The sequence below is a fragment of the Aptenodytes forsteri genome, unplaced genomic scaffold (genome assembly GCF_000699145.1).
Source record: "Aptenodytes forsteri isolate BGI_AS27 unplaced genomic scaffold, ASM69914v1 Scaffold92, whole genome shotgun sequence".
NCBI lineage: Eukaryota > Metazoa > Chordata > Aves > Sphenisciformes > Spheniscidae > Aptenodytes > Aptenodytes forsteri.
In genome coordinates, this window is record NW_008794581.1 from 5,379,207 (window position 1) to 5,403,100 (window position 23,894).

General features: G+C 36.9%; 1 protein-coding gene across 1 annotated transcript; it reads left to right on the plus strand.

Moving 5' to 3' along the window:
- Positions 1–144: 144 nt before the first annotated feature.
- MIER3 (MIER family member 3) lies at positions 145–22,626 on the plus strand. Its single transcript, XM_009272517.1, has 12 exons — positions 145–165; positions 2,388–2,533; positions 4,458–4,592; positions 6,037–6,157; positions 8,407–8,492; positions 8,662–8,734; positions 11,227–11,378; positions 11,839–11,920; positions 16,176–16,270; positions 18,162–18,289; positions 18,477–18,622; positions 18,705–22,626. Exons 2-12 carry the CDS (start codon positions 2,435–2,437, stop codon positions 19,160–19,162), a joined length of 1,575 nt encoding a protein of 524 aa, XP_009270792.1. The 5' UTR covers positions 145–165; positions 2,388–2,434; the 3' UTR covers positions 19,163–22,626.
- The last annotated feature ends 1,268 nt before the right edge of the window (positions 22,627–23,894 follow it).

The following is a 23,894-nucleotide window of genomic DNA, read 5'->3' on the forward strand; positions in this document are numbered from 1 at the left end:
AGGGGCCGAGGCCGGCGGGGAGCGACGGGGGAAGGGGGCAGCTCCGGGGGTGGAGAAGGGGGAAGCATGACATGAAGACCCCTGCCTGCTGCCGGGCCGGAGGGAGCCCGTTCTCACCTCGCTCTTTCTTCTCCCCATAGGCTTCCTTTGGGAGTTCGAGCCCAGGTTCGTCCTCACCCACCTCCTGCTCCGGCACCCGGCCTGCCACCCGCACACCACTGTCTCCTTCCTGCTCCTTTCTAAATTTATCCCCTCGTAGCTTTCCTAACGCTTCATGTGCACGCAATTAACTGCCTGCCAGATTTTTAAGAGAAGGAGATGTGCGCTGTGGAGTCCTTCCCTTAACTCCGGTTGCAGTTAGTAATTGGCTGCTCAGAACCCAAACTGAAAACAAAGTTTTGTAGTACTTTTAAGTCAGTATCTCAGTAAAGCTGTGTAGCCTGGAGAGAGACTGCTTGTCTTGTTGCTGATAACTACAGACTTGTGTAAATTTTTTACTTCTTGGTAATAACAGAAAATGTTTAAAATCATAATGATAAGTAATTTTTAAGGCTTTAACTGCTGCTAAGGTTCTTTAGAATACTTTACACAAGCAAGCATATTTAACAGCAGCAGGGCTACTCTCGGAGAAGTATTTGGGGAATGTATTTGCTTCTGTGTAACTGCCTTCTGCATTGGCTGTTACCTTTTTTAACTACTCTTAGGAAATTTATTGAGCTTGTATTTTTGAATATGGTTTTAAATATTTTAAATTGGATATTGAGCATTCAGAGCTACTAAAGCAGTGGGGCTTTTTTTATCTAAAGTATGTGGGTGATATAGAACTTCTACTTGAGTTACTCAAAATGAGTTAGAACAGCAATTAGAAGCAATAATCTTGGGCACCCATATTTATAAATATATATTAGATTAAGGCAGTTGACACTTCCTTAAAACTGGCTCAGGATGTGATGGCCAATAGCAGGAAAATTCAACATCTAACATCGTTATTGTAATTGGAGTAGTGTTATCAGCTATGCTGAAAGTTCTATGAGACCGTAATATGAATAGCATGTGAATAAAAAGCATTTTTGGCCTGAATGTTTCTCTACAGTATGATATCATGAACTTTCACAGTACTGTCTTAAGGAAGCTAAACAAAGTTTACTTTAATTACCTGCATACAAGGAATGAATGCTTAGCATAAGTGCTGAAAAATTAGTTGGATGCTTTAAGACTCAGCAGTGTTAATATATACAACTGTCTCTTTCAAGGCTGGAAGCAGTGCAGAGAGGGATACTGCTTTATTTTTCTGAAGATGGAAAATTTGTAGCTATTCCCTTCAAAACTTCTGAAGAAGTTCTTACATGGAAATAATTCTTAATAAACCTTTTCTTTGGTGCTTGTAAGCCAAGGATTGCAACAGAGCACTAGTGTGTAAGAACTAGAAGGGGAAAACCAGAAGTTAAAGAGAATTATCATAATCTGTGTCTTTTCTCCATCCTGAAAGCCATAAGAAAGTGAACATTAAAGAACAAAACAACCCTGTAATTCAGTGGTTTTCACTGTAGAACACTGACTTCATGGTGCAGAATATTTGCATCTTTAAAACTTGTTGAATCTAATTACAACCTTTCTAACAGTTGACAAAATGCACTTAAAATAATAACTACTTTTTTGATGACTTATGACTATCCTCTTGAGTAATGAAAAAGTGTCTGTTGGACCAGAGAGCTGTCACAATGGCTTGTTAATTAATGTGATCCATTAGAAGCATTTTGTTACTTCCAGTATATTTTCTTCAATATTTCTTGAAACTCTGCTATGTTTATTCTTCCTTTCTAGATCAAGTGCTAAGAATTAAATTAGTTTTAATAAAAGATCCATCTGTGAGGCTAAACTAATCTGAAGCGAGTCTTGCTGTTTATTTTGCTGTTAGCAGGAAGCTGATTCAAACCTAAGTTAGCTGTTTTACCAGTGAAAAACTATGCTTGTTACCATATAAATCACATAAATAGAGTCAGAGTCTATAAATCACAGTCTTGCAGCATCTGTGACTTGTGTGCTTTGTACCTTAATGGTGATTTCAAGGACGTTTTGCACAATCTTTTATTCAGTAAAATATTAATTTGGGATTGTACTTTTGGAAACTTTGTTTTAGTAGTTTAGGTACTTCTCCCAAGTACTCTCTACTACAAGAGAGGAAACTGCATCTATTACAAATATGAAATGGGAAGGCCAGCTAAAAAAGCTGAATTTGTCAAGTAGTTAGGAATTTGTTCCCAGTTACTCCACTGAGAGTTCTGACCCTGTATGTAAAAGAATTCATGCAACCGTATTTTTTTCTGTGATGTAGTTTCATATGTTGGTATAGGAAAAAAATGACTCAAATTAGGTTTTTTTGATAGTTGGCTCTTTATCGTCTGAGGATCATGACTTTGACCCATCTGCTGAAATGCTGGTACATGATTATGATGATGAGCGAACTCTCGAAGAAGAGGAAATGATGGAAGAAAGCAAAAATTTCAGCTCTGAAATTGAAGATTTAGAAAAGGTAAGAGTGACTCGCTGTCTCGTAAATGTTGTCCATACATGTTGTAACTTTCCTAGTGAAAAGAACACTCAACCTATTCTTCAGTTTGTATTGTATAATGCAGTTTCCTGCAACATGCCTTTGCAGCTTCTTTAAAAAAAGAATCAGGTTTGATTACGATACAGCAGTGCATCCTCACAAAAAGGCTGAACTTGGCTTCTCAAAGATACTAGTGTTATGTTAAGTTCGTACTCTTTTTCATTTAGTAGTCGTTTCACTTTGGTAGAGAAATCGCTGAAGCAGGTTTTAAAGTCCTGTCATCTAATATCACTTATCACTTCTAAGTTTTGTAAGTTGGATCTAAGCTGAAACTGTACATTTTGCCTACTATTAAGTGGCAGCTAGCTGTATTTCATTCTGTTGGTCAGGTTTTGCTTTTCCAATATGCAAACAAACAGTCCTGTTCTAGGCATGATGGATCACGTTCATTTGCTATGTAAATGGTAGTTCTCTGTCTTAGTTTCATCCGTTTGGCATTTGGTGGGTGTACAAAATGACCAGCATGCTCCCTGGCTTTTTCTATTCCATTTTACACTCTTTAATTACATGTTTTTCCTATTTACACCTCTTGTTCATCTGTGGCAGTGCATCACCTCTTTTAAACACCTGCTGAATGCTGAACACCCACAAATTGATGCTGCTTGCAGTACTGTTTGGTGACCCACTTACACCATTCAGCATAACTGCATGTTTTGGTCAACAGAGTTCCAGGAAAGTGTAATTTTTAGCATCAAATATGAGGCTGTGTTTTTGTAGTCCATGTAAAAACAAATTTTCTAAATGTGGAGCTGACAGTGTTTATACTCCTGATTTTTTTTTTTTTTTGTCCTTCTACCTTTACAATTACATTTTCGCAGATTATGAACTTGCAATTATAATAGCGAAGCAGCTTACCAAGTCTGGTGGTTAAAATGGAATTGTTACGCCACAAAATTATCTTATTGCTTCTATAATAAAAGGAAGAAGAACTGAGAGCCACTCGTCTTAAACACTTTATTACTTTAGGTCCCAATCCTGGAAAGACTGGGTCATGAGTTTACGGTTATCCATTGTGAAAAGTCTTTGCAGGACTAAGACCTTAGCTGACTGAAGAAAACAAGTAATTTAATCAGTGTATGAGTTCAGCAAGAAATTTTTCAAGGTAGTGTAACTTTTAAAGGTATAAATATTGGAAAATATTTTTGATATTTTGATGGTTTAAATCAGGTAACTAAAAAAATCACTTTATTGTTTTATTAATTGTATTAGGATGCAAGTATGATGATACTTACTAAAATCACTTGATCAAAAGCTGTTGGAAAAAACAAGTTATAAATGAAGCCTTTCTCTTGATTTTTGCTTTCTGTATCACTAGCTGTCTTTCTCCTATTACCTTCTCAACGGTCATTATAAAATATATTGTGCAGGAGAAGGAAAAGAGGGCTTAAAAGTTGCTGTATTGGTTTACTTCTGTGGGTTTTTGCACACTTGCAGCTGTAACTATGTAGGACTAAAGTCTTTGAATTTTTCTGCATTTCTCTCTTGTAGGAGGGTTGTTAGTGTTTCTAGGAAATCTTGTGTCTTGAAGAAATACAGGCAAATCATGCTCTATAGTATGAATCAGATAAGGAGCAAATTTATAATAAGTACTCTTTAGTTTCATCCATTAAACACTTTTCTTCAATAGCTTGATGGGACTTCACTATATGCCAGGAGACATGGTTATGAATTATTTCAGTCCTGTGCCTGAAAGTATTTTAAATCTTTAATCAAGATGCCTGCTTTCAGTTAAGTTTTTGTTTGTTTTTTACTTTTGTTCTTCAAAATGTGTCTTATCCTTTTAGGCCTGAACTGTTTACAAGTATTTGGCAATATGCTGAAATGTTTGTAAATCCTCTTGTATTAGGAAGGAAACATGCCATTGGAAGATTTACTGGCATTCTATGGCTATGAACCCACGATTCCAGTTATGGCAGGTTCCAGTGCAGATAGCTCTCCAAGTGAACTTGCAGATGAACTTCCAGATATGACTCTAGATAAAGTAAGTCAGAACCGTTTTCCCCTGTATTATGGTTTAAAAGCAGAAATCCAGGTGTCGTTAAATTATATTTCACTATCTCTTGATCTTCCAAAATACGTATCTTTTTTAATTTCAATATATAATATTACTCTGAATTCATTCTTTTTCAAGGATATTGAGGACCTGATTCTAATTACAATTATCACACTTACAAATGCATAGCAACTTTAGTGACACTATATTACTACAAACGAAAAATGAGTAAGTTAACAGTTCTTCTAAAACACATCCAAAGAACTTTAAATAGGTGGGGTTTTTTTTTAATAGAAGTGGGATTTTTTGATAATGTATGCAATGTCCAGAAATAATAATTCTGGCTTCCAACACACGTGTCAAGTATCAACACATTTGTGAATAACTTGAAAATGCACTCCTTAATGCTTTGGAATGTTGCTTTCAAATGCATATCATTTGGAAAGGTCTCAACTTCAGGGAGTGAGAGAGAGATTGTTTTATGTGCAGTGACTCTGTGTGTTGCATTGCTGATGTAAAAACCTGAAACTTCAGGTTTTGTGATTTGCAAGCTAACTTTGAAATCTGAGATTTTAATCTGGTTTTTGGCTATAAAGCATATGCAGCTAGTAGTTTGGATTATAAAGTATGTAGGTAGTAAGTATATGTCTTTATCTTTTTTTCTTTTTTTTTTTTTTTGCTTTCTGTGAGTATGATGTAATGGTAAACTCCACAGAAAGTAGTGTATAATGATGGCTCTGCACATCTGATTCTCATTAGGATTCACGATTGTGTTGAGGCTACAAAAATGTAGTCGGCTTGTTGTCTAATATAGTTCTTTCCCTTCCTAACCTCTATATAGAGGGGTTCAAACATGTCTGCTAGTAGAGGAAGCGTGCTTTTTCTTTCTTAATATCTTTGGTTTTAACCTACAGAAATGTCAATCTTTTGTGTTTTGGGAAGATAACAGGTTGTCTATTATATGTAATTGTCCTCTCAGCAAAAGTCTACAAAAGTGCCTGGCTGTTTTATTTTTTTTCCCCCCAGAGTTTAAGGGGTAACAGCCTTTTAAAGCTTCGGTATATCTGTGATGCAAAGAATGACAGACTTCTAAAGATTTGAGGCAGTTTCCACTGGCATTTTTCATTGGAAGCAGTTGGAGGGACATCTGAGATTGATGCTTGCAGAAGTTACTTCTTGTGCATTTATTTTAATAGAAGACAAAGGGGAAATGAACCCCTGTGTTCAACTCTGAAATGAATGGTTATATTTATTCTTAGATTTAGGAAGAGCAAGCTAGCTTTTTAATTAAGGGAGTATGGTCTACTAAATTTACTTATGGTAAAATAATGCATTTTAATTAATGAGACTTAGAATTCGTTGAATCTAAATGCTCACCAGTCTGTACTTAATAGTCAGTCTGAGGTTTTTTTTTTTTATTTTAATGATACAGGAGGAAATCGCTAAAGACCTCTTGTCGGGTGATGATGAAGAAACACAGTCCTCTGCTGATGACCTGACACCATCAGTTACTTCACATGAGGCTACTGACTTCTTTCCTCGTCCATTAAGATGTAGGAAACGTAATTTTATAATAGTACTTAAAAAGTCTTAACATTATATATAGCTTCCTAGCTTAAAATACCAAAATTGCAGAGTAGTGCTGACTTTACCGGGAATTGAAAAACAGTGCTTTGCAGGATGTTGTACATGAATGTTGTCCTTGGTTGGTATTACTGATTACCTAAAAGACTTCTATTTGGTACTGTGCTCAAAGCAAAAGTAAAATTAATTTTTCTACAAATACAGTAACTTCATAATTAATAGTTAATGTGGTATTGAGGAACACCCTTCATGATTTTCAATATGTTAGTGAATTACATGAATATGTAACACATTCTTTTAAATTAGTGTTTCTCTACTAAAATTTTGCTGCTGCTTTTAAGCCAGTGACTCCTCCGTGCAGCCTGTGGATGTGAACTGGGATGCAGTTTCTTTGTGATTATTTCCCTTCACACATTCATCACTTTTCCATAGGACTTCATGGGGTGAGCGAAAGTGGTTTTATATGGGATGAGGCCTATAAACCCATGACCACCAAAATTTCACTACCCGTGGAGCTATTACGGGAAAGATCTGAGAACCAGTGGTTCAGTTATCCAACCTGGACGAGATATTCCTCATTGCCTGTTGCAGCTCATTTGTTCACTGGTGTGCTAGAGTTAAAGCAATGTGGAGGATTTTTATCACAGTTTTAATTTGGCAAGTATCTTAAGCTATTCGTGGGGGATTTCGTTCTGCTAGAGAAGGGGGAGGTACTGCCTTAGTTAATCAGCAATCGTAGCCCTTTGCATGCTGCTGATTGTGTAATAAATATAAGACATTTGTATTGAAAGAGAGATATAAAAACCTTAAAAATCATAATGCTCTTTTTTCAGTTAAGCAAACCCCAAACTTGCTGGCACTTACACATTGCTTGTGAACTGTTAATGAATATGACACTGAAAGTGTGGCAGCTTTATAGAAAAAATGGTTAGCCCCTCATCTTACTGAGGATTAAGAAACAGTCATCTTTGTTTTCAGCTATCATAGTTTTCTATCAGAATGTTACTTGCTCTGTTAGAACTTTTGGCTGGACATTTTAAAATCGAATATCCACCATTTCAGGGAGGGAGATGTCAGTTCTCTGTGCTGTTGTCAGTTTCATCTTTTTTTCTGATCTCTCTCTATTTCTCAGATACTAAGATAACATTAAGTTTTAAGATTAAACATGTCTAATACATAATACAGGCTATTTTATTAAATTTGCATTAATTGGAAAAAATAACTGCCTGTGATCATCCAGGCATATTGTTATTTCATGCATTCAGGTTAGCTTCTTGCTTGCTACTTCTAACAACAAAAAGAGATGGACTGGTGATTGTAGTAATGACTACAGAAGAAGAGCCTCAGTCCATACAGTCTTGGATATTGTCTCTGTTGTTGACAATTCTGTTTAGTTGTGATGAAGCTAAAATTGCAACCCTATTAATGAGCATGTTGTCTCTGAAGTTTGAGAATACAAAATAGCTTTTATCGTATCAGAACTGTAGATTCCATTCTGCCAGGGATTATACAGCTATAAAAATAGAATTACTTCAGAACCCAGTACCACAGCGTTCCAGATTCTAAAATGTGAGTTCTTCTGTGGAGTACTGTATTTGAATTGCTTGGAGTGCTCTGCTGTATTTCTTCCTAAGAAAAAAAAAAAGATTAAAGAGGAATAAGCAGTCTTTGCTGTCTTTTGCTTATTCCATTTTGTATATCTCTCCTGTATCTTCACTCCAGGCTGAGGCAGCCTTGTTTTAAGGGAATGTTTTGAATGCCCATTAAAACCTCTGATGAAAGGTTTTAGTAGGTAATAAAGACATGCCTTCAACTTTACTTCGTTTGTGATTAACCTGAGGCTAAGTCATAGCCCTGGAAGTTTTCTGTTTCTCTTATACCTTTTCTGTAAGGTATAAGCCTTTATTGGGGAAAATTGGTGAAGAAAAATGATCTCATTTCCTTTTGACTGTTAGAAATATAGTAGATTGTCTCAGTTGCAGTGGTGATAAATGTTTCAGTTCTGCAGTATACAAGTACCAGTGCTTTCTGACTTCATGCTAGTTTGATAGAAATGTAGATTAACAGACTTCTGATAGAAATGTAGATCAACAGACTCATGATAAGTGTCTCCCAGAATAAAAGGAGCTGCTCCTTTCAAAAGTAAAGGATATCTTGTAGTTCTGTGTTTGAACTGAAAATTATTCCTAGCTAAAAACGAACTTCTTTGTGTCTGAAGCAAACACTACGTGTGATGGAGATAAGGAATCAGATGGTGAAGATGTAGAGGCAGACAATGGCAATTCATCTGAAGATTTGAGAAAGGTAATAATTATATCTTAAAAAATAATTAAAATAACTGCCAATTCTGGAATTCTCTGCTAAATGCCAGGTTAGTGGCATTTTTAATGCTTCAATGGAGGCATTTTTAATGCTTCCATACACAAAATACTAAGTTAATACCTTTCTCTTTTCATTTTTGTTACATCTTCAGGAAATAATGGTTGGTTCACAGTACCAGGCTGAAATTCCACCTTACCTTGGCAGATACAGTGATGATGAAAAGGGTAAGTTCTTCTGACTGTTTTACTTTTTATTTTATGTTTATACATAGCAGTTGATGGGAAAATGTTATTTAAACTCATAAGGTAAATTCAATGGCTTAGTTAAAGTCTCAGAGACCTTAAAAAAAAAAAGGGGGCACTAGAAAACTGAAGTAATGCAACCACATAATTAAGTCTCAGAAATGCGATTCTTCAACTTTGAGAGGACATTCTTAAGAAAACATCTGAGGCTGGATTACAGTGTTAATTCTGAAGTGTCTAGTAATATTAGGAGGCAACAAAGTGCGGGTCAAGAAGGAAATATTTTCATCAGAGTATCATAACTGGGCTATGAGCATGTAACGGTTTACACTGAAGATCTTCAAAACAGTATTTTTCTTTGCTTGTTTTTTGGCAAGCACAACATTGTTGGTTACAAAATGGATATGGAAAACAAAGCAATAAAGTATTTTAAATTTCCATAGCATGAGTAGAAGATGTAGGTCCTGATACACTGTCTTTTAAAAAATACGATGTTTTAAGTATGATGTTATTCCAGTGTAAATTTAGGTTAAAAACTGTAGTTGTGCTAGAGTAGAAAAAATAACTTATTTAATAGAGTTTTACTTGGTATCTTTAGAAACTTTCACTATGAGAAAAGTATAGCCCATATAGCTGTGGAGTTCAAAAAGCAAATAATGAAAGAAATTTGCTCATGGGTGGAACAGCTGTGAAATTAAGGAACAGTTTGGGGAATATGTTAATAAATGAAGGGCATTCTTTTATTTTTTTTTCCTGTAAATTTTCAATATTCTGTAAGTTACTTGTGTTCGAACCGTAACTTTTCATGGGAATATTATTCTAGTGAAGTATATCAAGTCTTTTCACTATTACCAACTGCTTTTTTGAAGAACGATCCTTTGCAATAGAGAAGAAGAATGGTATGGATGGAGCTGGAAGCATTAGCAAGTGAACATCTCTTGGGTTGCTTAAGAGACCTAGGGAAGTCTCCTGTTTTCTAAGATTCAAGCATGATGCTTATGGGTTGTAAGAAATGGAGGAGTTGGAACCGAATTTATCTGGATAGTCCTTTTACTATTTACACATCTTGACTTCTCCTCAGCCAAGAACTAGAGAAGGGACAATAACCAGAGGATGAGCAGGACAACTTTCTCTAGAATGAGCTGGTGCTAGAAAGAACCAGTGAGAGTCTTGTCTGCTGGCATGGCTAAGAGCAAAGAGGTAGCTCCCAGATTGGAGAGCCCAAGGAGCTCCTCTTGAGATCATCAGTCATGGACTCCAGCAAGAAGTGCTGGCTTGTCTTGGTTGATAAAGGAAGTTGAAGCTGAGCGTCAGAGGTGCTCGGAGAGGTTGGACCTGGCTGTAGGGGTGGAGGATTCTGTGAAAGCCTCTTCTGTACTCCCTGAAGAGCTTGTGATGGCAAATGGGCTTATATTTCTGCTATGTAGTCCCAAGTACCAGAATTGTGCTAGAAGGTAGTTCTGCTCTTCTATAAACCTTACACTTGTAACATGTCTGTTTGAAAGCTTTCCATGTTCTTAAGCTGTAACAGAACTTTCAGAGGAGATGTAATTTTATTCCTCAGCTTAGCTTAATATTGTTTCCTGTAGTTTTATGAGAGATTTGAGAATCTTCATCTCTTCTACTGTAACAACCATTACGCTTGTGTGTTTGAGTTGAATAACTCTCCAATTCTGTATCACCAAGAGAGTACGTGAAATAATATGTGCAATGTTAATCACATCTATTGATCAGAGTAAAGGATTTATAGTTTAATCTAGAATTGAAACAAGTGCACAGACTGACAAAGGTTCAGGCCAACTCTTGTATATTTCCAATATATTTTCTGTCAAATAAGCTACTTAAGAGGTGCATACATGATTTCAGTGTACTATGAAGGAGGACTATACACCCTGATTGCTTGTAAGGTATGCAGTGTAGAAGTTCTTCACAGCATTCAGTTGTTAGTGAATGGAAAAACAAATTACCACACTGAGACCTAGATTTCCATTCTGTTAAGTAATTTTTGGCAAATTTTAGTTGAAAATGACCAATTAGCCACCACCTCTTTTTTAAATTTAATACTTGAAATATTAAAGTAATATCCTACACTCTTTTACTGTAAACTGTGGTTTATTTTTTGAAAACAGCTGAATAAAACTGTGAATGGTTTTGCTAGTTTGTTTATAGGAAGATGATGAATACATAGACTTGAATCATCTAGCTGTCAACAAGCTGCTCCTCTGTAAAGACTCTTCGTCTCAAGAGTTCAGTCCCTTATCTCATCCTCATGGAACCTGGATCTCTTTGCTATGTCACACTGCAGTGTCTGTCTCTTAACTCAGGCTTTTGGGGGAAAAGTGAGCTGCAATTTAAAAGTGGCATGATGGTGCTTGATTTGAATACTTCTGTGTTCCTGTTCTTTGTGAAATAGCTTTTAATGTTACAGCCTTAAAAATATCACACCTGGCGTTAATGGATTTCTGTTTTAACAGCCTATGAAAATGAAGACCATTTACTTTGGAAACCTGATGTGATCTCAGAAAGTAAAGTTAAAGAATACCTTTTTGAAACCTCCTTAAGAACAGGAAATGAAAAAATGATTGGCAGAATTCCTGAAGGACTACATACACGGGACAATGAACAAGTATGTTTTATATCCTGTTCCTTTTGTGACACATTGCTTTGTAATTAACGTGTTCTCTTTCCCTGCCTTGTATTATAAAGGCAGCAATACTCAATTTCTTTATTTTTTTTTAATTAGATGTTATTTGTGTCAGGATCTTATTTGTCATTTTAAGCACATGCTTAAAATTATGAGTATTTGAATGTTGGCAGCATTGTGATCTGTGATGTTTCTGATTGCCATGCTGTTGACAAATCCAGCTTTTTTAATAATTGCATATAATGTTTTACATTTTCTTAATTAAACCTTGCCTCAGCTTTTGGATTGTTTTGCTTTTAGTTGTTATTTAAAAATTTTCATCATGTATAAAGATAAATCCTCTTTTTTTACATTAGGTATGTTCACTGAAAGGCAGTTTTAGAAGTCTAGATTGGATATTTGCAAACTTTGACTCTTTCTAAAGACTTTTTCTGTTTTATAGGCGCTGTATGAACTTCTCAAGAGTAGCCATAATGTTAAAGAAGCAATTGAGAGATACTGCTCAAATGGAAAGGCATCTCAGGGTAAGAGAGATTACCTGGTTTTTCAGAAATGTGTGTTGGAGAAAAAGAATAAAAAATGTTGTGTAGAAAAACCTTGAGTAAGAATCAGATTGATGAGCACATCCCTTTCCATGATGTCTTTAGTGCAGATTAGGTATAATCTGACTGTTGGCCAGTTGGAAAACCCTGCTAGAGAAGTTTGCAACTTGTATAAAGGTTGCAGGATCAGCTTTTCACCTTCCCTTCTTTCCTCCATTGTTGCTGTAAGAATGGCATAGACTGAGGAGAGGGATGGGGAGAGCATTGATTTTGCTCCCATAAGGCAGTTCTCACCCATAGTACAGCGTCTTTTTGAGATCATGATATAATCTGACGACATTTATACCAGAATCAGGAGAATATAGCTGGCTATATAAATAAGACCCACTCTCTTCCTCACTGAGCTAATGTTATGCTATGCCAACCCTAAACTGGTTCTACCGTATAGTTCTATAGGTCTTTGGTAGAGTGTGGAGAGCTTTGCTTGAGTTTACAGTGGAAAACGAGCTTCCATCTTGTTTGTCCCTAACTTTATTACTCCCTTAAATGAAAATGAGAGTTTATCATTTAGCAAAGACAGTTCTTTGTCCTGTATTTTAACATATGTGTTGCATAAAGCAGAAATGGAGTATGAGCCCTGGTATAAGTTGATATTCTGGCAGATATTCCCTACTCAGGACTGGATCCAAAGGGAACTTGAGTGTTTTCAAGTGAGTTGCTGTAAAAGCTAAGTATCTGAAGGGGACAATAAGGATTATCAGAGCAGTACTTCAGAAAGGTCATGTACAAGAAGAGATTGTGTAGACCTAAACAATAGGAAAGTATCAGTTGCAGGGTTGTATCCTAAATCCCACACCTCTCTAGGATTTAGATTCCTGTTTTGGGATTCAAAAATACCTCTGCCCATTTGTGGTTCAGAGCCCAAAATTCTATCCTAAGGACTAGTACTCACACTCCCCCCTCTCCCCCCAAGTCAGATGGGACTTACTATACCCTCATTAAAAATCGCAAAGGATGATAATATTGTCAGTGCCTGTCTCTTAGAGTAACCATTTTGCTGTGATCTACTCTACCCACTGAAGTTTACTGCTATTCTCAGGATGAGAGTTAAAAATCCACCACTCCCAAGATAATTTCATAACAGTGAGACTTTACATGGGGATGTTTTCTTCTCTTTGAAGCTTGAGAACTCTGTAGTAAGGAGTGCAAAATTAATGGGGTGAGAAAGAAAGAAAATGGCCTTGCAGTGGAATGATTATCACCTTCATGTGGGAGCAGAAAGGTCTTGGTTCCAGTGTCTGCTTCCAGAAATGTTTTGAAATGTGTTTTTTTTTTTCCCCCCACTGACTTCAAATGCCAGCTGAACAGAAACTTTTTGGATCACCATTATGAATGTAAGATGCCTGAAATATCCCTTCTTAATTATATATAGACCCAAAGCTATAGTCAAGATAAGCAACAATACTTGAGACAAAACTGACCTACTCAAATAGTTTGAGCTACTTTGTTTTAAAAGTCTTACTCTTTTTTAGTGATTTTGTTGTTGTTGTTTGTAAAACTAAAATTCAGTTTCAGAAACTGCAGGTTTTATCTTAAAAAAAAAAAAAAAAAAAAATTTCACAGATCCTCCTTAAGAAGTCTGAAAGGGTTATTCGTGGGATCTTTAAGAGCAGATGGTTGGTTGGTTTGTTCCGGATTCCCTGATATCCCTTGTTTTTCAAAGGCCTGGAATCAGACTAAGTATAGTCCCAGTCAATTGGCCCTGTATGGCTACCCGAGGTATGCCTAGCACTAAGACTTTCCTCCACAGTTCATTATGCCTTTTCCTGGGGGTCCACTACCTCACCAGGGGGTTTGTGAGATCAAGGAAAGTGTCGGGAGTCCTGGGGAGTCTGTCTTACTTGCCAGATCCATCTGCTGTCTACATTAGCTCGGGATAGCCCTGCTGGTGTCGGTTCATCCCACCCCATTTCTCGACTATGATTTAGGATGCCGTGCATCAAGTCTGCCCAGGTCGGGATGGGTCAGAGGCAGGGTTGGCCATCCTGACCCTTTTGAGTGTTATGTTCTACGTTTGTCTAATTTCATCTCTTTTTGCAATGAGGTATACAATTTTAAAACAGCCAGGGCTCCCCGTATTAGTGGTTTCACGCTTTTGGGTCTACAGGGGCAGAGATAGGGTAGTCACCATGTGCACCTCTGTCATTCGTAGCCTGAAGGCAGGCTGCTTTTGTAACGGCAGTAAAAAGTTCACTTAATGATCTTATTGATATAGCAGTGGGCTCCCCTCTATCCCAAGGGTCTATGCCTCCTGCCCAATACACTACTCAGCGGGCAATAGAGTGTGGTTCCGTGTTAGGGGATGGTCCCTTGTTCAAAAACGCTCCTGGTCCCCAAAAGGCATCCTGATCTAATATAATACGATCTCCCCCAGTTAAGGAGACATGCCAGAGATACTCAGGCTTGCTTTCACCAGGCTTCTGCCTATATTTTTCGTGCAGATTGGCCAGGTGAAGGGGGTCCCATGGAGTGGTCTTTATGGTATTTCTCTGGTTGCCCCCCTTGCGGTCTGGCACATACCTCAGTTTTAATAATAGGGGCTACCTTAAATTCTGATTCATCTATTTCACTCTCATTGTTAAGTTCTTCATTGGGTTCCTCCCAAATATCTCCATCCCAATCTTCTGGGGAAATGATTAGCTTATGAATTTTTACAGCATCTGGGGGGTCGGGGGCCTGAATTATCATGAGTTCTAGTTTATCCTCTACCTTCCTGCATTCTTCTTTTCCCTCCCCCAGTTGTTTAAGCAATTGGTCTATTCGCAGAGGTAACAGCATTTCTTCTCACTTCCTTTGTTCAACCTCATCTTGTAACATTCTCATTTCTTGTTCTTCACATTCCTTATACTGATATGCAGCTCCTAAATACCTCTTCAGCATCTTGCATATTATTTTTACCTTCTCTTTACCATCTTTTAGTTTCCCTCTTACAAGGCTCAACTGTTCTTTTATCTTATTCCAATTATCCTGCTTTTCATGCACCCAATCATCTGAAAATTTCGGTGAAGGGTTACCTCTGTGCCTCTGTAAGTAGTCAGTGATTGAATCTGCCATCCTGCCAACTATGCTAATTTTTGTCACAGGTGAATTATTAAGAAAAGTCATCGTTATGGGGTTAACTAAAAGATTTTATTAATGATTAAATGATCAAATGATAATTAATCGATGATTGGTAATCAAATTGTAATTAAGCAATAATTGAACAGTAATTAAACAGTGTTTTAACAATAATTAATTGATAATTAGGCAGCAGTCAAACACTCTACTACTTACTACACTTCTAATAAGCTATAGCTTGATATATATACATGTCGCTAGCATACAATATACTTCTAGGCTTAATGTGAAATGTCACATACCTTGTTACAGCCGTCAGGTGCTGGATAAGGGGTGTCTCAACCCTGAAGGGTAACCTTGAGAGGTGTCCCTTCCCTGCTCAAGGGGAGATCACCTCTGTGCAGCCTGCTGCTGTACAGGAGAGCTCAATGGGCTCAGAGGGGCTACAAATATTTGTAAAGTGACTGACTCGTAGTCAGCCCCCCTTTGGTGTATGTGCAGGTGTGCAGCTGTAGCAGTTTTAGTTTTGTCTAGTCCCAGCTCGGGCTGGTACTGTAGGCCATGTCTTATCAGGAGCTAAAGACTCCTTAGTTCTGAGAAGATATGGCCTAGCACAGTTCTCGCAGTTTGCACAGCAGGGCTGATTTCAGTCAGGCCCACTTGTCGGTGATGCCTGAATCAAAGTACTGCTCACTCAGTAGAGCAGGGGCATCCATCACAACAGGTTGTTCCTTCACTCTTTTTTCCAGCAACCACTGTTCTTTGTATCCTACATGAGGAGGAATATTCAGAAAAATTATCTCACTGACACCTCGCTGATGTTATCAAACCTTGGTTTTTTGATGACAAATGTTAAGAAATAATAAATCTTTTGAATGTCCTTTGCCCTCAAGGTTGAAAGATTTCAGAAATCAAACTCTCTTATGAGTCTTTATAAAGAAGGTTAGATTTCAGGTAGGATATCTGTACAGTAGAGGAAAGAACATGGTTCTAAATAAATGAACTATTGTTTTTTTTAGAATGCTTTTGGATATTCATCCATTAGCAACAAATATTTTATTCTTTGTAAAAGGCTAGTGAGTGAAAACAAGTTTATCGTGCTACTTTTGTAATTGTCTAGAAGAGATGACAGCATGGACAGAAGAAGAATGCAGAAGCTTTGAACATGCACTTCGGATTTATGGAAAAGACTTTCATCTCATACAGAAAAACAAGGTTAGTATTTTACAGTTAAATGGAAGAATTGGTAGATGAGACGAATGCTGAAAAACTGTAAAAGCAATATATTTGTCAGAAGCCATGCAGAAGAGTGAAATAAGAAGCAACGTATTAAAACCAGCTTGGCATTTTTGTGCTAATTTTTCCTCAGATGTTATTGGCAAAGCTAGGCATTGCAAGATGAGTCAATGTATTATCTCTGAAATTGACTTATGTTGACATTATTTCCATTTATGCATTTATATTATAATTTAGCTTAAATGTGTGCCTCTCCTAGAAGTACAGTATTTCCATACCATGGCTGTGGGAGGGGAAAACGCATCTTTACTTAACTTATTTTTGTCACCAGGAAGGTGTAATTTTACAGAAACAGACTTAGCTCTTTGCATTTTCAGAAAGTGAAATCCATCAGTAGTCTGTTTTCTGGCCAATGAAGGAGTTCTAATCTTGACCTGGATTGCTTCTGGTTGACTCCTCTGTGTCTGAAGAATAGGGTTTGGGTTTTTTTTTTTTATCAAAAATCAATAGTTGACAGTATGGATGTTTCCGAATTTTCTGTATATCTCCTTTATGCTTTGATACCACCTTAAGGTTTTTTTCTTTAGGAGTCTGGTGATTTTGTTGTATTTCAGGTAAACTTTATAGGGTTGTGGTTGCTGTTTAACACCAGTCTGCTAGTCCTGCTCAATACCTGGTTTAACGTGTCCTAAATAATATTTGGGTGGTTCAGATTTTAAATGGACCTTGCCAATAAACAGTAATTCATCAGAGATGCAAAGAAATACTTTAAAAATATTTTTTCCAACATGCAACAAAGTACGTGTGTTGATGTGTCTGTCACCACGGACCAGAACTTGTCTAAGAAATCCACTGGGGTTTTTTCCAAGTAGGTAAAATGCCAGAAAATTTAGGGAAAGTTCTGGGGCCCAGCATAAGCTGATGACAGTTGTATACGGAAAGTATCAGCTAGACAAGATTTAGTCCGTGGAGAAATTTAACGAGAGATGTTTCTTTATCGCTGTACTACAAAGCATTGTTAACTGGGACTTTATATACTAGCATATGGACATCTGTTCATTTCCTCCCCTGCCTGGTACGTTTGTGTCTAAACTAGCAAGGTTTACTGCTGCACCCAAGGCATTTTGGATTTGCCTCTGATGTTTTTATAAGTTTGATTAAGCTCAAGTGTAGTTTACTGCCAGACTATATCTGGATAGAGTTGTATATTCTAGTTGTAAAACTTAAACTGGAACTGTGGGCTGGTGATGATGTGAAATGTTTTTGCATCTAAAAATGGATATAGTTTATAAGAATACAGGTAGAAGTAGTGACTTTTTCTCCAAGAATCTGACTTCACATAGCAAGCTCCATTTTGGGGAAAGAGACAAACAATTAACGTAGATCAAAATGAGTCTTTTGAGTCCTTTATACCTTCTCAACAAGACTACAATTTTATTTTGTTGTTTAAGCATTTGCTGTCGTGATTATCTGTTGTCAAAGCCTCCACAGTTCTGGGCTCTACCAAAAGGAATAAGTACCCAAAGTTTTTCCTGCTGCACTGCTCCGAGGTCATTGATTTGCTCAGCTTTTTCCATCTTAAGAGAGTCTATCTTATAGTTTAAAAAATTGTTACATATATTTATATATATAAATGCTTCAGATGTAGCTACAGTTTCAATCTAGTTTTAAAAAAGCCAATAATGCATAGAGTAGAACAAATGTAATACTTACTTGAAACTGTAGATCTCTTTGAAGTCTCCTAATTTAATTGTTTTCTTCCAGATGCTAGAACAATAAAACTTACAATATTGCAGGAATATGGGAACTGGGGAGATGGCAAAACATAAGTCTTTGCATTGATCTGTCAGTTCTTCTTGCCTCCTTTTAGGTAAGAACCAGAACAGTTGCTGAGTGTGTGGCTTTCTATTACATGTGGAAGAAGTCAGAACGTTATGATTACTTCGCTCAGCAAACAAGATTTGGAAAGAAGAGATATAACCATCATCCAGGAGTTACGTAAGTAAAACATTCTTGGACTATGTTTCCTGTTGCGAATCATAAATGTAGAAATTTTTTTTTTCTTTTCCTTCTGTCATTGCAGTGTAATGCTGCAGTGGCTATGGCAACTGAAATTAAATCCATTATCACTTTTAGGCCTTGTTTTCCAGTTAAATAATACATTATGGGTGCGATATTCTTTTAGGGACTACATGGATCGTTTGGTAGATGAAGCAGAAGCCCTTGGTGGAGCAGTGCATTCTTCAGCCTTAACGTCTAATAGTCGAACAGAAACCATTCCTGATCAACAGCTAAGCATTCTGAACTCCATCACTGCCAATGAGTTGACAGGTAAATCAAGAAAAAAAAAATCTTTTTGTTGCAAATATGCAAACAACTGTTTCATTTGCATTTGTGTTCATCTTTTTTCCAGCATTGACAAATAGTGTAGCTACAGTCTGCCACACTTCAGATGTGAACTGCCTGGATGACGCCTTTCCTCCTATGGACAGCTTACCCCGAGCACCAGTAAATCATGTGCCTGTCGGAACAGAAGAATTGCTTAACTTGCCTAGCAATGGTGAAAGTGATTGTTTTAATTTATTTGAGACTGGCTTTTATCATTCGGAGCTAAACCCAATGAACATGTGCAGTGAGGAGACAGAAAGGCCTGCGAAGAGGTTGAAAATGGGAATTGCTGTTCCGGAATCTTTCATGAATGATGTCTCTGTAAATAACCTTGCTGTGGACTTTGAGAACCACACACACCATATTACCAGTGCCAAAATGGCTGTTTCAGTGGCTGACTTCAGCAGTCTATCTGCAAATGAGACAAATGGTTTTATCAATACCCACACTCTTCACCAACATGCTGCCCTTCACTCAGAATGACTGTGGAAAAGTAAATAAACAGTGGGTACTTTATGCAGTAGTAGTAAACTTGATGGGAGCTATCAGGTTTGCTTAGTCTTTCACTGGAAGTTTGAACTTTATGACATCAGTGATGTCTTTGTATGTATAGAACTATATCTTGATTTATCAAGAGTAATTTCTGTTTTCAGTCCATAAATGTGGAAATGTCATAGGATGTTCGGCAGAGTTTGGGACTAAGAGAACTCTGTGGTGCAGCTTTAAGCTCTGCTTCAATTTTTTTTAAAGCCTGTAGACGGAGGCCACCGTTTCAAAACCAGCACAGAAGTTCTGAACAGATTGGAGTGGCTTTTTAGTCTAAGTTACTTTTGCCGTAACGGATGCAGTGGAATAACAATGTTTACAGGTACCGATCCTGATCCCTGCTCAATGTAGCATTTTTTTTTTTTTCCCCTTATAAAGGCAGGGATGGGTTACTTTAATTTAAACTGCACAAACATACAAGGATGTTTTTTAAATGGAACCTTCTCTCATGTGATACTAAACTAGAGCACTTCAGTTTACAAAACAGCAAGTTCATCTTGGTGGAAGCTAGCACAAGGGACTTAACATGAGTAAAGTGTGAAGACCTACACTTCGATGCTGTTGCAAAATGATAGGCCATGGCTACCTTACACAGAAGTAATGATGCTGCCATAGGTGTCTGTGTACTTTAAACTTACTGGCTTAAACAGATGCGGTTTAGGCTATATTGTATTCGGATGGGTTTTGTCCACGACTTTGAAGAGTAATGTAATCGTGTACCTTAACTTTCCTAAGGCAGCTGACGTATAAAGCTACAGTCTGCACAGCTTAGGATTTACCACTAACAGTCTACATTTGGAAGACATCTTAAATTGTTTTGAGCACTGCAGTTCAAAGTGTTACAGTTTTGAGGGACTATCTAGTTTATATAGGAATAGTAGAACCTTGAAGTATATATTTGAAAGTTTTTCTTTAGTGTGGATTGCATTTATTTGTTTTGGCAAGTCATTGGCTCAAAAATGGCACTTCACTACCTTGGTCAAATAGGAAAGGATGAGTAAAAATGTTTCCCATAAAAGCAACTATTTAACTTCAGTAATTTTTTTATTTTGAGCATTGAGTGCAATTTAGCCATCCAGGAAGTTTGTCTTGCAAACATTTGTTCTAATTCTTGTGGGAGAGTCAAACCAAACATAGCATTGGCTTGTAACATGTTGTAGCATACAACTTGCAGGGTTTTTTAATGAGAATCTGAACCTTACTTCAGTAGGATTACCCCTTTCCCTCCGTACTTTTTCTTTGCACTGTTTGTATTACAAATTTAATTGCCACTAATTTGTTTTCATTATTCAAGTGATTAAGTTTGCGTTGTTGATATTTGTAATACTTGCTTCAAGGTTATGCTGAGTAATTAGAAAGTAGTAACTTTAATATTTGAAAGGGAAGAGGGTATTTATTATGCATACTGTGAACTGCATTGACATCTTGAGTTTCGGATGCAGCGTATGGAGTTTTCTTTACAGCCTTGTAATGAAGATTACTTTGAAGTGTTTACGCAATAGCACATTTACCATATTAAAAACAAATTAGTTTAGCACAGTGGACAAAAGTAGAGACAATTTTGTAATCAGCTCTTAACTTACACATCTGAAATACGTAACTTTAGTAAGTACACAGTAAATAACGGGTAGCCTTGGCCCTGCGTTGTACTCTGACATTTTTAGCCGAGTTGTCAGCTTCTTGTTGCTGTGTTTTGTGCTGAACTTTGTACCTTGTTTCTTTTGTTTATGAATCAACACATTTTATGTAATTTTGTAAAATACTGGCCATAATCCTCCATTGTTATACATTCAAGTTTATCTATGGGTTTACAGTGAGTGGCTGGTCTGTATAAAAATCATTATACAAAGATGACTGAATGCTTATACCAGTTGCACTTAAATGAACATGCCCATTCTCATTAGCTGATGCAGTAATATATTCAGTTTATCTATGCATTGCTGGGCTCTTAATGTAGACAGAGACTTGTCTAAGGTTTGGGTTGTCAGCGAGTTGAATGGACACTTTAGTTATTTAATAAAGACTTTTGACCAAAACTCAGAAAATGATATGAGAGAAAAATGAATTCCGGCTAGTCTAATAGATTTTTAAATGCTGATCTTATTTAGCCTGTTGGCTAGCTAGCTGGTATCGTTTACTTTTAATTCCTTGTTAAAATGAGGCAATAATTTGCAAGATTTTGTAAATATGTAAATTCTTCATATCTTTTTAGATATCTATTTCAATATTTTCTGACTACTTCTGTGTATAGTAACATTTTTGTGCATGCTTGATGTGACATTCATAAATTTGTACCACTATGACTTTATCCATGTAAAATAGCTATTTATTGAACTTTTCTTTTAAAAGCTGGACTGACTTATTTTTCTCTCAGTTTAAACATTTAAATGGAGAACTTGTTACCGTTTATTAAAAGAATTGCGTTTTGAAAGTCAGCATGAAGATAACTGAATTGCAACCATATGAAGAAATTACATTGCCTTGGTTCTTTGACGGTGAAGCACAATTCTTGTAACAAACTGTGATGAATTCTTTGTCCTTTGCCACACTTTTTCTTCATACAAACAAACCAAAAAATCCATAATGGGCAATTGCAGTGTTGGTAAATGTATCCTTTTTATGTACAGGGAACCTGAAGAGGGTAGCTGATTCATTTAGAAGTGTAACTGGTGCTGTGATTATAGCAATACTTTTACTTTGGTTAGTCATACGTCATCTTCTCATGCTAGGTTTTTAAATGTTTAGTTTTCCTCTTGTCATGGTCAAACTGCTGAATTTACTTGAAGGATGTACAATACTATTTGAAGAATACTAAATTGTGTACAATTAGGTCAATGAATTGTGCAATTGTTTCCTGTTTTTAATTTTTAAAACTGAGGGTCAAAAATATAGGAAAACTTCAGATCAAGTAGAACATAGTGATACTACTTAATTTAACCAAAGTCTCTAGTGAATATTTCAACTTTGAATGTAACTAATGGATAAACTGACCGACAGGGACACTATTTGCTCAGCGTTACAAGCACATTGTCTACAGACAGGGAAACTAAATACAGTAATTTATAAAATAATGACAAGGTTACTATTTTTTTTATTCCTATTTTTCATTGAAAGAAGAAGGAAGATACTATCAATTGTAAAATACAGTAGGAATGGTTATAGTCCTCCTAATAAAACAGAGATTCCAGTTATTCTCAGTTCAAAGTAAGTACCCTGTGCGTAACAACAAATCTAGTGACAATCGGAACATGTTTTAGTATCAGATGTTCAAGAGGAAGTCGCTATTGTTGCATTGGTTTTAATATTTGTACATAAACACTGATTTTTTTGAGCATTATTTTGTATTTGTTGTACTTTAATACCTGGTGTACAGTTCCAGAAATAAATGTCTGGAAACCTTTCTTTACTTGTAAAGCTTTTCATGCATCTGCACTATGTTTGCTACTTCATTTTCAGAAGTATTTAGCAGTAACTCTGAACGCATTTTAAGAACTCCAGGTACTGCTGAAGTGCACGCTACCACGCTATTTAATGTTACAGAGAGAAGACTGAAAAATGCAGCATGCAGCCATGCAGGTAAAATAGTAAGTAATGATTTCCCCCAGACGTTAGAACGTTACGGCTTAAGTATAGCAAACTCTGAGATGGGACCTAAACGTAGCCTCAGAGCAACGCATCGCAGCAGTATAACCCAGTATTAGAACTACATGGTAAGCTGTGGGGAACACATTCCTGTTCTCTGGTGTAAGAAAACTTGCCCAAATCCTTAAATCCATGTCAAGCTAGATTACAGGTGTGAATACAAAAATTTTACTCTGCTTAGGCCTTAATGCTGAATTTAAACTATTTGAAATGCTTTTTGTCTTGATTCTCCTTTCCCTCGAGAAAATGAACACTAATCTTGGACCCTGAAAAGCGCTGATTACTTCTAAGATCTTGCGTACCAATTCTGTCAAAGGCCAGAGTTAGTGCTGTGCTTTCCTCGGCCCAGCGTGCTTGTTTTTGCAGTGGTTGCCACAATAAAGCTTTGGGTAAAGAAATGATTATTTATTTTTTAATTAGATAGGAGTGCAAGTTGATACAATTCTGAACAGCAAAAGTTGTAATTTGCCAAGAAATGTAATGAGTTTTGCTTCCCCTGATAAAGCAATGCTAGGTAAGTGTCTTTGTAACAACGGTTGCTACAAGGTGCAAGACAAAATACCTACCCAAAACTCTTCGGTGACGGGCTGCACCTCCCTTTTTCTAGTTGTTCAGCATGAAGATCAACGTTGTTAGAACAAATCATAATGACCGACCCTATCTAGTCCTTTCTTGTTTTGATGTAATTGTTAGCCTTGCGATGCTGGAGTCTCAAAAATTGTTTTAATTAGTATATGTATCTATAATGTAAACCTCCCCCCCCAACTCAGTAGTTAGTTAAACTACTTCCATTTCCGTTAAAGTAATCTCAGGACACATCCACTTCTGCCACTAAAAAGATAAGCAGCCCCTGAATTCCTTATGGTGCTTGGGTGTTCGGTGCCCGAGTCCTTGTTTTGTACACAAAATGCAAGGCAGCAAAGACTAGAAGCATAAACCCCAGCAATCAGTTTGCTAAAACACTTTTTACTAGTTCTTGGATTTCTCTTCCCTCTCTTTAGGGAAAAGTAATTTAGAGCTCCCAGCA

Bases quoted from the DNA above. Each gene is read 5' to 3' on its own strand.
- MIER3 (XM_009272517.1), top strand. From the start codon at position 2,435: ATGCTGGTACATGATTATGATGATGAGCGAACTCTCGAAGAAGAGGAA. The intron at 8,735-11,226 runs GTAAGTTCTTCT...CTGTTTTAACAG, and splicing joins ATACAGTGATGATGAAAAGG to CCTATGAAAATGAAGACCAT. The intron at 11,379-11,838 runs GTATGTTTTATA...TCTGTTTTATAG, and splicing joins ATACACGGGACAATGAACAA to GCGCTGTATGAACTTCTCAA.